We start from the raw sequence: 18,825 nt of genomic DNA, 5'->3' as shown, positions 1-18,825 counted from the left end.
GTAACAACAGGATTTAACTCAAAGACTCTGAGACTTAAACAGCAGCATTTCAAGTTTAATCCTGAAGTGTTTTAAACTCTGCAGGTAGTCTCCCTGATCCTCTCCTTCCTGCAGAATGAAGCCTTTAATCTGTTTGCTCTAAACGCCATCAGCTCTGACTGCAGCACAGCAAACAGGAAAAGTACAGCTTTGTTTTATTTCCAGAATGCCGTTTATGAGCTAGAACGAGGGTTTTATCGCCTGTAATTTATTTCCAATAAAGAGTTTGGCAGGATTTGTGTTCTTTTCACTCAGCAGTGGTGAATATATATTTATTTGGTATCCACATGGGCCTCTTTGGTGCGTCATGTTCGCCTCAAAACTAAACATGGAGGACAAATAAAGTAGAAGTAGAAGCACTCAGATCTTGTACTTGAGTAAAAGTAGAAGTACTCAGATCTTGTTCTTGAGTAAAAGTAGAAGTACTCAGATCTTGTTCTTGAGTAAAAGTAGAAGTACTCAGATCTTGTTCTTGAGTAAAAGTAGAAGTACTCAGATCTTATACTTGAGTAAAGTAGAAGTACTCAGATCTTGTAGTTGAGTAAAAGTAGAAGTACTCAGATCTTGTTCTTGAGTAAAAGTAGAAGTACTCAGATCTTGTACTTGAGTAAAGTAGAAGTACTCAGATCTTGTAGTTGAGTAAAAGTAGAAGTACTCAGATCTTGTACTTGAGTAAAGTAGAAGTACTCAGATCTTGTTCATGAGTAAAAGTAGAAGTACTCAGATCTTGTACTTGAGTAAAAGTAGAAGTACTCAGATCTTGTACTTCAGTAAAAGTAGAAGTACTCAGATCTTGTACTTGAGTAAAGTAGAAGTACTCAGACCTTGTACTTGAGTAAAAGTAGAAGTACTCAGATCTTGTTCATGAGTAAAAGTAGAAGTACTCAGATCTTGTTCTTGAGTAAAAGTAGAAGTACTCAGATCTTGTACTAAAAGTAGAAGTACTCAGATCTTGTACTTGAGGAAAAGTAGAAGTACTCAGATCTTGTACTTGAGGAAAAGTAGAAGTACTCAGGTCTTGTACTTGAGTAAAAGTAGAAGTACTCAGATCTTGTACTTGAGGAAAAGTAGAAGTACTCAGATCTTGTACTTGAGGAAAAGTAGAAGTACTCAGATCTTGTACTTGAGGAAAAGTAGAAGTACTCAGATCTTGTTCTTGAGTAAAAGTAGAAGTACTCAGATCTTGTTCTTGAGTAAAAGTAGAAGTACCAGAGTGTAGGAATACTCTGTTACAGGTAAGTAACATTGCCTTTTTTTATGAGATGTGTTTTGCTTATGTTCAGCCTCTCTGTTGTTTTTAATGATTTCAACTTTTAAAATCTACAAAGTGACTCTGAAACATCTGTCCATTGTTTATCACAGAGGGTACATATACCCTTGGCTAACTAAATGTGTATTGGTGTACAATGTCCATCAAATAATTAACTAATAATATACGAAAAATCACAGCAAACATATTTATATATATAATATCCTTTAGTTGCCTTGACTAGGTTTTACCATTAACCTCTGAGGAAAAGCACTAGACCAAACAATAACACTTAAGATCCCGTAATAAAGCAGATTTAGGTTTAAAATCAGTGTTTCTTTCATGTGAACTGAACTAACTAAGCGCTATCGTTAGCTCCGCTTGCTTCTCTAAAAACTTTAAATCCAGGCGTCTCATGAATAAAATCCCTTGATTCGGTTAAAATATAAAGTTGAAACAAACCGAGATTTAAAAGTAAATGTTAAAATGTGGCTTAAAAGTGCATTTAAGGACAATCTATGAAAGCTTTTAGTAGAGACATCTGACAGGTGCTCAAACACAACACCATACGCCTACAGGAGACCAGATTATTAAAATAAAGATTTCTCTTGGATATATTTTAATAAAAGATAGTAACTCAGACAACTTGCACTATTTTTAAATTTGTATTTCTATTATATAGGCTAAGTTGCAGTCATATGACACACACACACACACACACACACACACACACACACACACACACACACACACACACACACACACACACACACACACACACACACACACACACACACACACACACACACACACACACACACACACACACACACACACACACACACACACACACACACACACACACACCAGAATCATTTATTTTTTAACGTGTTTCTACATTTGGACTCACCTCCGTTCTGCTGCAGGTGTTGAAGGTTTTATTGCAGGTATTCACTCCAGCTTTATTACCCATGATGCACTCTGGTTGTGCTCTCGATGATCTTCAGAGGCGTTTATTTATCGATTTACAGATCTGTCGGTGGAGAAGTTTCCCGCAGAGAGGGGAGAAGGAAAACAGGTTTACAGGATCCAACGCACCGCAGGGAGTCTGCTTCAGATCAGAGGACATTCCTGAGGTTTTGGTCGAGTTTCAAATTCTAGTTTTTCTGTTATAAAAATATACAGAAGAACTACAAACGATGACCTCATCACAAACATAAAATGAGCACATGTTGTGATTGAAATGTTCCGTTGTCTTCTTATGTCTCCTGCACGGTCAAATAATTCAGTTTAGTCCGAGGTGTAGTATTTAAATAGACATTTGTATTCATTGGGATAAACCATCTCGTTTTCAAGGGGGTCCCGACAATAGCAACTACTTACAGACATACATAAACATGACACACAAGACAAACCACGTACAGTCTGTTAAGTGAAATTCAAGCAATGCACACAATCATTACAATTTGAGACAGTCGAGCAAATCAGTTTCATCAATATCCGTTCATAACAAGTACAGACCAGTTGAGAGTGAGATAACAATGCATGTTTAAATATACCCAATGATGCAAGAGATCTAACAGCAGCAGGTAAAGTATTCCAGTCAGTTGGGGCTTTGAACATGAACACTCTTCTGCCAATCAATTTTTAGCAGAGGGGACAGAGAAATAAATCTGAACAGAATGTCTAACTTGATGATTTGGTGAGTAGGGTACAAAATACTGCTTTAAATAAGGGGGATAGTTAAGATAAATGCATTTAAATATCAGCTGAAGCCAATGCATGTGTCTTCTTACATTTAAAGAAGGCCATTCAAGTTGGCTATACATTGTGCAGTGATGTGTACGAAAAGGACAACCAAGAACAAATCTGCATAGTCTGTTGTAGGCTATGTTGAGCAAGATCTGATTTATGTGCATTTTGGTAGACAACATCACAATAGTCTATAATCGGAAGAATAAGTTGAGAAGCAATTCTCTTTCGGACACTGAGCGTAAACCAATTGCGAGAGCGGTGTAAAACAACGATTCCGTAATTGACTTTTTGTATTAAATGCTTTATATGTAGTTTAAATGAAAGTTCAGAGTCTAGCCATACACCAAGATATTTAAAGCTATCAACTTTATGCAGAGAAGTGCCATCCTTACATGTTATTACTACATTAGGTTTGGATTTTAGCTTCTGTCTGGTACCAAAGACCATGGTATAAGATTTTGTTTTGTTAAGCAGTAGTTTATTGTGTGATAGCCAGTCCTGTAAGATATTCAAATCCGATTGAAGAGAGATCTGAATTTGTGAAAAGTCAGATTTGGATGTACAGTATATATGACAGTGTCATCAGCATAAAGGTAAGTACAACAATTAATGAGACAAGAAGATAAATCATTTATGTAAATAGAGAACAGAAGTGGGCCCAGAGTTGATCCTTGGGGTACACCCTTTTGTTGGATCAACAGGTCAGACTGTTTCCCATTAACAACCACACATTGCTTTCTACTGTGAAGGTACGAGTTAAACCATAACACTGTATTATTAGAAAGGCCAATGCCGTGAAGTTTATCCAAGAGCAGATATCGATCAACCAAATCAAAGGCTTTTGCCAAGTCAATAAAAATGGCACCTGTGAGTTCACCATCATCTGCAGCAGAGTACAAGTCCTTCGTAAATGTAAGTAGGGCAGTTGTTGTGGAGTGATTAGGCCTGAAACCAGATTGAACCGGAGATAAAATATTATAGGTATTGAGATAATGTGACAGTTGATTATAAATTATTTTCTCCAGAACTTTGGAAATAGAACAGATTATAGAGATAGGTCTATAATTATTTGTATCAAGTAAATCACCACCTTTATGCAGTGGAATGATGCGTGCACATTTCCAAATAGTCGGCGACTCACAGGTGGACAAAGACAGGTTGAACAAATCAGCAAGTGGGTACATGAGAATATGGGACGCCAATTTGATGAACCTGTTTTCTAAACCATCGAGTCCTGCACTGCCATCCACTTTTAATTCTGTGATAGCATTATGAACTTCGTGTGTTAAAAGAAAAATAACTGTTGCAGTATGAGTTACTTTTAGAAATACCAGTCGTCAAATAGGAGTCAGATAGTAGTGTGGAACATACATTAGCGAAATGCTGATTAAATATTTGGGCAATGGATAATGGGTCATGAATTATTGAATCAGCAGTTCTTATTTTATTAATAGAATGTTTACCTGATTTATTTAAAATAGATTTAATTTTAGTCCAAAATTGCTTGGGATTCTTAAAGTCCGATGTGAGAGATTCTTTATTGTAGTTCGATTTAAAATTTCGGGTTTTTTTGATTTTGATTTTTTTGATTTTGATTTTTTTGAAGATGCCTGTATACTTCCCAATCAGCTATAGTTCTTGAATGACGATATATCGACCATGCTTTATCCCTTTCCCTAAAGAGACTGATGAGTTCAGAATTGATCCAAGGGAGATGTTGACCTTTGACCTTAACCGTTCTCACAGGTGCATGTTTGTTCATGACCTCAGTGAGCTCTTTATGCAGAAAATCCCAAGCATCTTGTACAAAAGGTATTATCTGAAATCTGTGCCAATTAAGGGCAACAACATCATTAATAAATAAATCAACATTCAGTTTTTGATATTGTCTGATTTGGACTAGTTTTGGAGGTACTTTAATTAATTTGATTTTCCATACGCAATAAACAATTGAATGATCGCTGAAGCAATCGGACATGACACCAGCTTTTAAGATTCTGTCGGGGTGTGACACCAGTATCCAGTCAAGCAGAGATTGGGTTCTGAGAGTGATACGAGTTGGCGCATTAATTAGCTGTTTAACATTTAGGCTACTGAAACGTTTTTTCTCTCTATCAGATGATTTGAAATCACCAAGCAAGATTATTTCATTCATTCAAAATGTATTGTAAAGATTGCTAGATTCAACCATTAATGTAAAACAGACATACAAAACATTCAAGCACAAAAAGAAAAATACAGAAAAACACAAAACAAGCTTTAAGAAGGCCCAGCAGCCCTGGACCAGAGCATTACCATGAGTAAACTTAAACATGATACATAATTACACAGAGCTCAGTCTGCATTATGAGTAAACTTAAACATGATACATAATTACACAGAGCTCAGTCTGCATTATGAGTAAACTTAAACATGATACATAATTACACAGAGCTCAGTCTGCATTATGAGTAAACTTAAACATGATACATAATTACATAGAGCTCAGTCTGCATTACGAAGAGGATGAAGAAGTCTTAGCTCAAAGAAATTCATCCGAACGAACACAAACATTATTTAACAATAACAGCCACTAGGGGCAGTATTGCAATAGTAGCAGTGGGCTCGCACGTGCCAAGTGGAGACATTAAAGTAAATTGCTTATGTATTCAGTTCTATTTGACTGTAGTGTATCATGCATGAGTGTTTTCCTTCAAATCCAGAAAAGAAACCCCACAAAAAACAACCTGTTTTTCTGAAAAAGTCAAAAAATCGACAGAAGAACATCTCACCACAAACCGATTCTTTATCTTCTCAAAAACTACAAATTAAATTTCGCTTTTTTTCTGCAAAAAGTAAAAAAAAGTTCAATAAAAAGCACTTTTACGTTTGTCTCCTTCTACTACTTGTACGATTATAAATATAATGAATCTTAGTCGAATTACTCCGGAAAAGCAGATTTAAATGAGTTATTTATTAAACATGATTTTATCCCGCTTGTTTTTTGCTTCCTAAACAAATGCAGCTTTTAAAGGGTTGTAAACACAAGTGGAAAAAGTGAAGTAAGCAATTCATAATATATGAAATCGATCCTGTGGAGCAAAGACGGCCACATTTACAACGTGGTGTAAAAAACCCTCCAGAGGAAAACACATTATTAAAAGCAGAGTAAATAAAGCAATAACAACGTGTTGGTTTCTCCGCTTTATTGAGGACGTCGATGGTGAATTCACATCAACATGAGTCACACAATCTTTCAATACACACACCAAAAAGAACGGCAGCTGAGCATAAAACGTTTGGGGAGAAAAGGACGCAAATATGTAGGATTATTAAAAACATTTATAGTAAAAAAACAAAACAAATATTGTATATTTAGAGGAAAACTTCTCCGAAACAGGTTTGTTCTTTAGTTACCATAAACACACACTTTAGTTTAATTTAAACCCCCACACACACCGTCATAAATACTTAATACAGCAACAAACGTGGATTAATCCGCCGATGAAAGTAGTCCCAACAAAAAGCACAATTTTCCTCCTTTAAAAAAAAATGTTATACTAAATGTATCAGCTGTTTTAGGCATTTATTTAACCATTTAGGGATAAACTTGTCTTATTAGAGACATCAATCCTCACCAGTAACATGTAGAACAAGTAGGAGTTGTTTTAGACGGACATCTTTTTCCTTCCACCATAAAAAATGTATTCGTTTCAAGCCTTTCAAATTATTTTCTAATATAATCTGAGTTTTTTAGATATTCGTTCTGGCATTTAGGTTGAAAACGGATTTCCATAAATGCGGATTAATCTGCCGCAGAAAGTAGTCCCAATCAAACCTACTCACTCCTCTTGTTTCCTTGTTTAAAAACTAGAGTGAGCAGCTGTTTGGACATTTTTGCCCATATTTGTTTTTTATTTAAGTATATATATATTTGTGTTTTTAAAGATATTAATCTTCTTTAGGAACCAATGTGAGGATGCAGATAACGATGCCAAACGCTGGACATTTCTTGACCCATGACCGCCCATCTTGGCTACGTAACTCAAGCTACCTAACTAGCTACGTTACTGATGCCAAGTAACGGAAGCTAGGTAAAGAAAGCTACGTAACCGAAGCTACACAACGATAGCTAGGTAAAGAAAGTTATGTAACCGAAGCTACGCAACCGAAGCTACGCAACGATAGCTAGGTAAAGAAAGCTATGTAACCGAAGCTACGCAACCGAAGCTACGCAACCGAAGCTACGCAACCGAAGCTACGCAACGATAGCTAGGTAAAGAAAGCTATGTAACAGAAGCTACATAACCGAAGCTACGCAACGATAGCTAGGTAAAGAAAGCTACGTAACGATAGCTACGTAACTAGCAGAGACTGCTCCGTTAAACACAGCACTCTACAAATAAAATGTGTTTATTTGTTCACTATTTAAGTTACGTTCCACTATACTGATGTGGGAAAGAAGCCATGGTTAATTTATCCGTCTGTAAAGATTTTTTTCGTTGCCACAAATGATAACGTTGCTAGCTAGCAAGCTAGCAGCGGCTATTGTGGTGATTGTAGTTCACACACTGGGCAGGTGTTCACATTGTAGATCATGCTGTTTCCTGATCTGAATGGAGACACAGCACAGAGTCTTTTTGGGGGAATATGTAGACAAAAAAATGAATAAAAAACAGACCCTTTAACAAAAATAGATAAATTGCTCAGCTGCCGATAGCATCTTCATTCTGCCGCCGAACATATTGAATAAACTCTTGCACTACTTACTGTTTATCTTTTATTTCTTATAAACAATATTCATTATTTACCTCCAGCAGCCCATTGGACACACACTCACACATACTCACACACACACACACACACACACACACTCACTCACAGAGGAATAGAAAATAAAATTAAATAAACATCTTGCAGCTGATCTCAGGTCAGATCCTGCGGGCACGGTGGGCTGAGCAGAGCCGGAGTAGCGATAGCGGCACTGATCTCAGACCAGCCTCTAAAACCGCAACAGAGTTCATCATTCTGACCTGGAAACCTGTCTCTCTTTCTCTCTCTTTTTTTTTTAAACCATTCAGCAGCTTCATCAGGTGACACCAAAACGGGAGGCCGAAGCCCGCCTCCAAAAGAACAGGAAGTACGTCTCTTATTGGAGCAGAGAGCGGTCCATTGTTCCAGTCTCCGCCTCCCCTTCATCTGTGGCCCCTCCCCCTTCGGAGCAGAAGCCGGGCTCTGATTGGCGGAAGTGTGAAAAGGGGGCGGGGCTCACTACGGTTTGGAGCGCCAGAACCGTGAGGCGATGGATCCGAGGGAGAGGCCCTGTTTCTTCTGCTGGGCGAGCTCCGCTAAACGCTGCTCCTCCTCCTGAGAAAAAAAGAGAGAGGAGATTAAAGTTAGTTTATTATATACAAATAAACATTTCAGACTCAAAGACACAGTGGTGCGATGTTTACCACTTCCTGTTCCCTTGTTTGGAAGTCAAAATCTCAATAGACAGTTGCTAATAAGTGTCTAAATCGGACTAAACATCATTACGCCCGACATTAGCCTCCTCTAGCTTAGCGATGGTGACGTGAAGTCATGTGACCGTGCTGTAGTTCCTTTATAGCCCAACATTAGCCACCTTTAGCTTAGCGGTGGTGACATGAAGTCGTGTTACCGTGCTGTAGTTCCTTTATAGCCCAACATTAGCTTCCTTTAGCTTAGCGGTGGTCACGTGAAGTCATTTGACCGTGCTGTAGTTCCTTTATAGTCCAACATTAGCCTCCTTTAGCTTAGCGGTGGTGAGGTGAAGTCATGTGACCGTGCTGTAGTTCCTTTATAGCCCAACATTAGCCAACTTTAGCTTAGCGGTGGTCACGTGAAGTCATGTGACCGTGCTGTAGTTCCTTTATAGCCCAACATTAGCCTCCTTTAGCTTAGCGGTGGAGACGTGAAGTCATGTGACCGTGCTGTAGTTCCTTTATAGCCCAACATTAGCTTCCTTTAGCTTAGCGGTGGTCACGTGAAGTCATTTGACCGTGCTGTAGTTCCTTTATAGTCCAACATTAGCCTCCTTTAGCTTAGCGGTGGTGAGGTGAAGTCATGTGACCGTGCTGTAGTTCCTTTATAGCCCAACATTTGCCAACTTTAGCTTAGCGGTGGTCACGTGAAGTCATGTGACCGTGCTGTAGTTCCTTTATAGCCCAACATTAGCCACCTTTAGCTTAGCGGTGGTGACGTGAAGTCATGTGACCGTGCTGTAGTTCCTTTAGAGCCCAACATTAGCCTCCTTTAGCTTAGCGGTGGTGACGTGAAGTCATGTGACCGTGCTGTAGTTCCTTTATAGCCCAACATTAGCCTCCTTTAGCTTAGCGGTGGAGACGTTAAGTCATGTGACCGTGCTGTAGTTCCTTTATAGCCCAACATTAGCCTCCTTTAGCTTAGCGGTGGGGACGTGAAGTCATGTGACCGTGCTGCAGTTCCTTTATAGCCCAACATTAGCCTCCTTTAGCTTAGCGGTGGGGACGTGAAGTCATGTGACCGTACTGTAGTTCCTTTATAGCCCAACACTAGCTTTTACAGCATTTACACTTCAACATTATAAACTTCTTACCTGTGCCAGCTGGGCCTGTCTGCGTTTGAAAGCGTCGATGGGGTCGTCCTCCAGAGCGTAGTTTTCCAACACCGAGCGAACATCATCCACGCCACTCAGAGCAATAGCTGCAGGAGAAACAACAACAAAAATACATTTAGAAAATAGGATTATTCCTTCTCTTTCTGAGGCGAGATGCAGCTCACTTAATAGCACAGTTTAATCTGTACAAATAATAAGATAAGTACTTTATTGATCACAATTTGAGATTTGTTTGCGTTGCTGAAGCATAAGACAAAGCATTGCACATTAGAGAAATAAAAGGAGTAGAAATAAAAATTCCAGAATGTAAACGTCTCAAATAGAAATAAAATAGCATTAATAATACTTATGTATATATATAATAATAATATCCTGCTGTAAATTTGTAATTTAACCATTTTTTGTATTGCTATTGACATTTTTTAATGTTTATTTCTTGTCTTTTAAATTTGATTGTACAATGCCTTGTCTTTTTATGCTTTGTTTGAGGAGCTCAGGTCAGAAGAATTTCATTGCCATTTCTACACTGAAGCTTTGTGCATATGACAAAAAAAACGTTTGAATCTTATGGTCTTCTTACTCTTGAGGAAGTTGGCGAGGTCGTACAGCGTTCGATCCTCTGAGTTTCCGTCCCATTTCTTCAGAGCCATGCCGTTGAAAGGCTGCAGGCGGAAGGCTTCCCTCTTACAGTCCACCACGATCACCTTGCTGGTGTCTCGGTTCAGATACGACACGTCCTGCAGGGACAGAAAAACACATCGTTAGCTATTCAATAAAGTCAGACTGAAGCATCCTTTGTTCTCCAGTCAATCCTCACAGTAAATAGAGTGGTGTCCCAGTGACGAGTCCTAAAACCAGGAAGTGAGTCAGCATTTCTCCACTTCCTGTTCCCTCGTCTCAGAGCCAATGGGATCTCTCCATAGGATTTAGGAAAATATCTGAAATAAGGTCTGTGGTTGAGACCCATTGAAGAGACGGGTCACGTTTTGTTCTAGGACATTAAATCCATCAGCAGTGACCCCACTGGTGATCTCTGAAGAGTTGACGTGTCTGAAAAACGATGGTTGTTACCAAGTGGCTGAATAGGACTACAGAAGTTGTGGAGGTCGTTGTACGTCATTACGCCGAACACGTAAACACTCCTCTAAGTTAGTTTCTGTTCTGCTTGAAAGCAAGTACCTGCCTCCTGCAGACTGTTCAAACAAACGCTTCAACTCGTACCATTTAGAATCTGTGTGTTTGAATATGGATCTGAAGTTGGCGTGACGTTGAAGTCGTGCTGCTGGACTCGGCTGTAGTTCCTTTATAGCATAACGTTAGCATTTAGCTTCTGGAGATTAGATTTATGATTAGAAGATTATAAAAGTAGGGTGGACATTAGGGCTGCACCCGAATATTCGTTCGTTGGAGTACTATTCGGGTTTCAATTTCGTTATTCGAAGTATTCGTTTTGTTTGTTTTTCCCCCGTTTTTTTTTCAAATTGAATTTATTGAAATCTCCAATATCAACGTAAGAGCTTGTGCCTCTTCGGGGGGTGCTAACACTTAACCATAAACGTTATTGTTTACTTTCTCCGTCTTTATATGTAGATATTACTTTTCTCCGTTAATCCCCGTCACGTTGTTTCCATAGCAACAACAACTTCCTGTCAACAGCGCTACCTCTCCTTCAAAATAAAAGCATGTCCATAAATAGGAAGCCAAGCCAAATTACACTTAAGACATGTAGAGCTGCAACGAAAGTAACAAACACAATGTGATATCCTTTTCAATTTCAAAGAACACAAATTGGGTTACATTAACAAATAACTACAAAACAAAAATACTGTAGAATAACAAAATGAATAAATAATGCATAATTCAAGTATGTTTGTTTGTCTTTATGCTTGTTTTGGCGTTTTTCTTTGTTAAGTATCATTGACGATTTAGAAAAGCGTTAAATAAATGTAATATTGAAGAATCATAGGATTTCTTTAACATTTCAAGCGAAAGCAAAGTATATCTCAAGTCCCAGGCTCTTTCAATAACGCAAAATACAATATACTGGCGTACAAAATATAAACTATATAAACATATAGTTTCAGCTAGCTAGCATTTAGAACAAAAAGTAGAGTGTTTAAATAATTCAGAGACTTAATGTGATGTGGGATGTGACACACAAATAAAAAAACACTTAATAAAATGTAAATTACCCCCCCCCCCACACACACACACACACCTCCTCCCCAACATAAGGCACTGTTGACCTTTTTATGGTCTAATCAAAAACACAACTTTATTATCCTAATGATACTTAATATTTAAATTAAAAACACACTTTCTCTGGTGGCTCCAGCTGGTGACTATGAGTGTGTGTGTGTGTGTGTGTGTGTGTGTGTGTGTGTGTGTGTGTGTGTGTGTGTGTGTGTGTGTGTGTGTGTGTGTGTGTGTGTGTGACAGATGGAGAGGGACGCTGCCTCTACCACCACGCTCATCTGGTGCCCAGCCCCCCCCCCCCAGAAAAAACTGCTGTGCGTGTGTGAGAGTGAGTGAGTGTGTAAACCCCAGCGGAGACATTCATCCATCCTTCACCCAGCCAATGAATAAAGGGCATCTGTCTTCCTTAAGAGTGTGTGTGTGTGTGTGTGTGTGTGTGTGTGTGTGTGTGTGTGTGTGTGTGTGTGTAATGCTAAACTGAAGTGTCTGCAAACACACACTTGTATAATAATGATATTTAGCCACATGCACCCCCGTTTTCACTCAAATTGGTTCGAACCATTTAGATCATACCATCAATCTGAGAGAAGGAGGGGGAGGGGTTTATTAATGATAGATCTAATCATATATATATATATTTTTTGGTTTAGACTTCCACCTGTGTCTGTATAACAACACAAACACACATCATTATTTTTGTATATTCATTGAGAAGAGATCGGGGCATTTTGTCTAAAAAATAAAATCTCATTGAAGCGGAAAAACAATTAACAATTTCTTCACAGCTGATTCTTAAACGCGCTTAATGGAGTTTTTGATGGAATGTTTATGCAGATTTTATTCCATTGTTATTATCATAGATATATATATATATATATATAAATGCATGAGGGTTTTTAGATGTCGGTGCTTTAAATCAACTAAAATCAAAGGGAGAACAAAACAAATGAAAAGGCTGGTTTACGTTCTTTTTGGAAACTTTTGAAAGCAAATATTTTGTAATTTTGCATTTAAATTCCTCCTATTGACACATCCAATGTAAAAGATGACTACAGTCCCCAAAAATGTCAAATAATTTACGTTTATAATTTGTTTATTTGGTAGGAATGATCAGCCCAGCATAAAATGAACATCATTTTGGTTGAAACTAAATAGAAAACGCATAAATCCTGCAAAAATGGTTATATCAACGCAAGGCTCAGGTTCATACACTTTTTCACCAATGATTTTCAATGACTTCTCCAGGACCTTTACCTCATTTTCCATGACCAAAAAAAGTACTCTTTTTCAGAGGTACCACTGAAAATTGTTTAATTTAACATGGAACAGGAAAATAAGGTCTGCATCGGAAACATGTGGAGCCTATTTAAAACAAATGAAATAAGCTTACTAGCTTCTACTAAAATCTCTCACCAGCAAAACACCTCGTCAGCTAAATGCCATTTTACGTTTCATTATACCATACAGTATTTATTATCATTACAGTATCACTATTTCGGCAATTAGATCAAATATAAATTATATTTGATGCAACTTTAGTTACATTTCCATGACTTTTCCAAAACTTTGGGGAAAATATTGTTAACCATAACTTTTCCAGGGCCTGGAATTAGCTTTTTGAATTTCCATGACTCTTCCAGGTTTTTAATGACCGTAAGAACCCTGAAGGCTGCACACCTGTGTATGAAGGAAAGGAGTTGTGAAAATCGAATTATGCAACACTCAACGTGTAATTTAAGCTTGTGTTGAACTTAATTACGGTTGTAAAAACGATTTCAAAAGGCACCACTTTAGATCCAAATAACGCTTAAACTCAATTTATTTGGTCATATTATCCCGTACTTCGTTTTCTTTTAATAATTAGTGTTAATTTTTCTCTATAATTCTTATGTTAAAATAGTTTATATCATAATTTTTGGTCATTTTCTTACATTTCATCTTCTCTTTCTGTGTGTCATGTAGAACCAAACACACCAGAGCAAATACCCTGAATGTGTAACTCTACTTTCGGATTCTCGTTCTGAAGACACGAGAGTTATCCACCGTGCAACGCATGCGTTTTGCAACACGGCGGATAACTCTCTTGCCATTGCAGAAACAACAGGTCCTCTGCTTGTCTTTGGGAATCAATGAATGTGAAGAAGCCTCTGAGTGATGGTGTTGGCACGAGACATCTGTGGCTCTGAGCGAAATTAGAAAAAGACAGTTCATTAAAGATCAATACTAAGCTGCAAATCTACAATACTGGATATAAGCACTGAATTTAGACATGTTGGCTGGTTCATTGTATGCTGTCCTAGTTAATTAAACTAATTAAAAACATAAATGGGGGACTGTAATCTTTTTTTTCATTGAATGTGTCCAACATACGAGGCATTTCAATGCAAAAAATATAAATATTTGCTGCCTAAATAGTATTAACCCCTTTGTATTTGATTTATTCTCATTGTTTTAATACATTTAAAGCACAGATATGTAAAAAAATCTGGGAGAAGTTTTGATCAGATAGCGCCGTTTTCTGAAATTCCCTTCACACATCGGGCTAGTTACGAATAAAAAAGCCTGTAAATATATTAAAAAGTGAATTTAAAAAAAAAGCATTTGATGAAACTTGTGTTTTTTTCTTTTATTAAGCCTCTTGTAGCACTTTGGAATTTCCTTTAACGATGAAAGGCGCTTTACAAATCAAATGTATAATTATTGGTATGTGTGAAACTCGTGAAGCCTTCTCCATCTCCCGTTAAACCTGCGGAAATGAACCGTGCATGGACAGCAGGTCAGAATAATAAAAAAGTAATACAGTTAATCCGACCGTTGTGTTTTCTTATCCCGACGACAGACAATAAGACGCCTGCCGTCAGATGCAGGGCAGCAAACAATGGCTGCATGTCGCTTTACGAGGGTCAGCACTGAGGCTCAGGAGGAATTAATGCTATTTTATATATTAATACAGCTTTTATAATAATATCAGACAGCAGACGATGAAACAACGGGGAGAAGACACTCAAAAAGCTGCCGTCTCAAAAAGCTCAGACACAGATTATGTCGAATAAAAGGACATTTATCTGTTCGTGGATCACGTGCTGGGTCTTAGAATCCAAATGATAGAATCATTGTTTACATACAGTATATACAAACATGAATCATTAATAATATAATAGTGGGAGGGATGAACCCCTCTTTAATGGTCTCACATGCAGAGCACACAGTGAAATGTGTTCTCTGCTTTTAACCCATCCTAGTACCAGGAGTCTAGTACTGGGAGCAGTGGGCAGCTATTGCACAGCGTCCAGGGAGCAATGGGAGTGAGGGGGGAAGGGGGGTGTCCGGTGCCTTGCTCAAGGGCACCACGGCAGGGCAGGAGGTGAACTGGGACCTCTCCAAGTAGCAGTCCACAACATTTATTAACTTTCTCCTGACGTACGCAGCATTATAACATTATAACTATGGAGCATTATAACTTTATAACTTTCAGTAAATGCACATCAATGTACGAACATTATAACTCTCCCTAACTTACGAAACATTATAACTCTCCCTCACGTACGAAAATTATAACTCTCCCTCACGTACGAACATTATAACTCTCCCTCACGTACGAACGTTATAACTCTCCCTCACGTACGAACGTTATAACTCTCCCTAACGTACGAACATTATAACTCTCCCTCACGTACGAACGTTATAACTCTCCCTCACGTACGAACATTATAACTCTCCCTAACGTACGAACATTATAACTTTCCCTCACGTACGAACGTTATAACTCTCCCTAACGTACGAACGTTATAACTCTCCCTCACGTACGAACGTTATAACTCTCCCTAACGTACGAACATTATAACTTTCCCTCACGTACGAACGTTATAACTCTCCCTCACGTACGAACGTTATAACTCTCCCTAACGTACGAACATTATAACTCTCCCTCACGTACGAACGTTATAACTCTCCCTCACGTACTAACATTATAACTTTCCCTCACGTACAAACGTTATAACTCTCCCTAACGTACGAACATTATAACTTTCCCTAACTTACGAACATTATAACTATCGAGCATTATAACTCTCCCTCACGTACGAACGTTATAACTCTCCCTCACGTACGAACATTATAACTCTCCCTCACGTACGAACATTGTAACTCTCCCTCACGTACGAACATTGTAACTCTCCCTCACGTAAGAACATTATAACTCTCCCTCACGTACGAACATTATAACTCTCCCTCACGTACGAACATTATAACTCTCCCTCACGTACGAACATTATAACTCTCCCTCACGTAAGAACATTATAACTCTCCCTAACGTACGAACAATATAACTCTCCCTAACTTACGAACATTATAACTCTCCCTCACATACGAACATTATAACTCTCCCTCACATACGAACATTATAACTCTCCCTAACTTACGAACAATATAACTCTCCCTAACGTGCGAACATTATAACTATGGAGAACGTGAGGCAGAGTTATAATGTTCGTACGTGAGGCAGAGTTATAATGTTCGTACGTTAGGCAGAGTTATAATGTTTGTACGTTAGGGAGAGTTATAATGTTCGTACGTTAGGGAGAGTTATAATGTTCGTACGTGAGGGAGAGTTATAATGTTCGGACGTTAGGGAGAGTTATAATGTTCGTACGTTAGGGAGAGTTATAATGTTTGTACGTGAGGGAGAGTTATAATATTCGTACGTCAGGGAGAGTTATAATGTTCGTAAGTTAGGGAGAGTTATAATGCTGTGTACGTGAGGGAGACATAAAATGCCATTAGGGAGTGTCTGGATTATCGCGGCAGCCGGCAGTAAATGCACATCGATGTAAACAACATGTATTAACTTTCTCCGGACGCACGCAGCGTTAATAACTCTGCCTGACATGTGGAGCACTAATAACTCCCTAAGCAGCTGCTCCTCTGTCTTGGCGCTATGGAGATGAGAGCAGAAGAAGTGTGTCTTCTCTCTCTGGGAAGTAGGTTAAACAGCTTCTTTAAAAAAAACTAAAAAAACTACCCGTCAAAAAAAAAAGAACTGAGATGACAGTTGGAGGGAGACAGAAGGAGGGAGGAGGGGGGGGGGAAGAAAAGAGTGAGGAGGGGAGGAAAGGAGGTGAGATAAGAGGAAGAGGCAGAAGGTTAATGAGGCCTGAGAGGGAGGAGGGGGGTCTATTGTTGAGAGGAAGAGGAGGAGGAAGAGGATAAATCAATGTCCGGGCAGAAGGCTGACAGCAGGGGGTCTCTGCAGCCTGTCGGTGTCTACAGGTGTTTCATTTACATTTTTAAAAGTTTGTAATCGGGAGTTTGTGTCGAAAAATATTTAGTTATACATAAAAACAGTATTTTTGAGATTTTGTTAAAATATAAATAATTTGTTTTTGGTGAAAATAGAAAATAAAGTACAATTATAAAATAAATAACAAATAAATGAAAAATGTAATTAATTGTAACAAAAATAAATTAAACTAAAAATATCATTATTTTGTAAGTTTTTTTTGTTTTTTAAAGTTTGTAATCGGGAGTCGTCCAGCTGACCAATCAGAGCAGACTGGGCTCTGGTTTCAGACAGAGGGTGAAAACAAGTGCTGCAGCACAGGCAGTGTGAGAACAACAAAGAGCTTTATGAACATTAAAGCATGGAGACATGTAGAGACACTACATACTGATATACACCTGAACATCAGCAGGAGAGGACTCTTTAAAGTAGAGACACTACACACTGATATACACCTGAACATCAGCAGCAGAGGACTCTTTAAAGTAGAGACACTACATACTGATATACACCTGAACATCAGCAGGAGAGGACTCTTTAAAGTAGAGACACTAAATACTGATATACACCTGAACATCAGCAGGAGAGGACTCTTTAAAGTAGAGACACTACATACTGATATACACCTGAACATCAGCAGGAGAGGACTCTTTAAAGTAGAGACACTACATACTGATATACACCTGAACATCAGCAGGAGAGGACTCTTTAAAGTAGAGACACTACACACTGATATACACCTGAACATCAGCAGCAGAGGACTCTTTAAAGTAGAGACACTACATACTGATATACACCTGAACATCAGCAGGAGAGGACTCTTTAAAGTAGAGACACTAAATACTGATATACACCTGAACATCAGCAGGAGAGGACTCTTTAAAGTAGAGACACTACATACTGATATACACCTGAACATCAGCAGGAGAGGACTCTTTAAAGTAGAGACACTACATACTGATATACACCTGAACATCAGCAGGAGAGGACTCTTTAAAGTAGAGACACTACATACTGATATACACCTGAACATCAGCAGGAGAGGACTCTTTAAAGCAGAGACACTACATACTGATATACACCTGAACATCAGCAGGAGAGGACTCTTTAAAGTAGAGACACTACATACTGATATACACCTGAACATCAGCAGGAGAGGACTCTTTAAAGTAGAGACACTACATACTGATATACAACTGAACATCAGCAGGAGAGGACTCTTTAAAGTAGAGACACTACATACTGATATACACCTGAACATCAGCAGGAGAGGACTCTTTAAAGTAGAGACACTACATACTGATATACACCTGAACATCAGCAGGAGAGAACTCTTTAAAGTAGAGACACTACATGCTGATATACACCTTAACACCAGCAGGAGAGGACTCTTTAAAGTAGAGACACTACATACTGATATACACCTGAACATCAGCAGGAGAGGACTCTTTAAAGTAGAGACACTACATACTGATATACACCTGAACATCAGCAGGAGAGGACTCTTTAAAGTAGAGACACTACATACTGATATACACCTGAACATCAGCAGGAGAGGACTCTTTAAAGTAGAGACACTACATACTGATATACACCTTAACACCAGCAGGAGAGGACTCTTTAAAGTAGAGACACTACATACTGATATACACCTGAACATCATCAGGAGAGGACTCTTTAAAGTAGAGACACTACATACTGATATACACC

The 18,825-nt window shown here is 38.5% G+C and overlaps 1 protein-coding gene and 1 long non-coding RNA gene across 2 annotated transcripts in view; one reads left to right on the top strand and one right to left on the bottom strand.

Moving 5' to 3' along the window:
- Positions 1 to 6,027: 6,027 nt before the first annotated feature.
- Positions 6,028 to 8,004, top strand: LOC307038272. Its single transcript, XR_013807935.1, has 2 exons — positions 6,028 to 7,158; positions 7,299 to 8,004. It is a non-coding gene; the product is annotated as an uncharacterized lncRNA (long non-coding RNA).
- The window catches only part of timm50 (translocase of inner mitochondrial membrane 50 homolog), a 32,887-nt gene continuing 21,850 nt past the window's right edge, over positions 7,789 to 18,825 (bottom strand). The window contains exons 8-10 of the mRNA XM_079679655.1: positions 10,222 to 10,378; positions 9,621 to 9,727; positions 7,789 to 8,389 (exon numbers count right to left, since the gene is read on the bottom strand). Coding sequence (XP_079535781.1) covers positions 8,294 to 8,389; positions 9,621 to 9,727; positions 10,222 to 10,378 — 360 coding nt within the window. The 3' untranslated portion in view covers positions 7,789 to 8,293. The remainder of the gene's footprint in view (positions 8,390 to 9,620; positions 9,728 to 10,221; positions 10,379 to 18,825) is intronic.

The sequence above is a fragment of the Notothenia rossii genome, assembly GCF_949606895.1.
Source record: "Notothenia rossii genome assembly, chromosome: 4".
Classification (NCBI taxonomy): domain Eukaryota; kingdom Metazoa; phylum Chordata; class Actinopteri; order Perciformes; family Nototheniidae; genus Notothenia; species Notothenia rossii.
The sequence above is the reverse complement of the archived record's forward strand: the minus strand, read 5'-3'. Positions and strand labels throughout refer to the sequence as shown.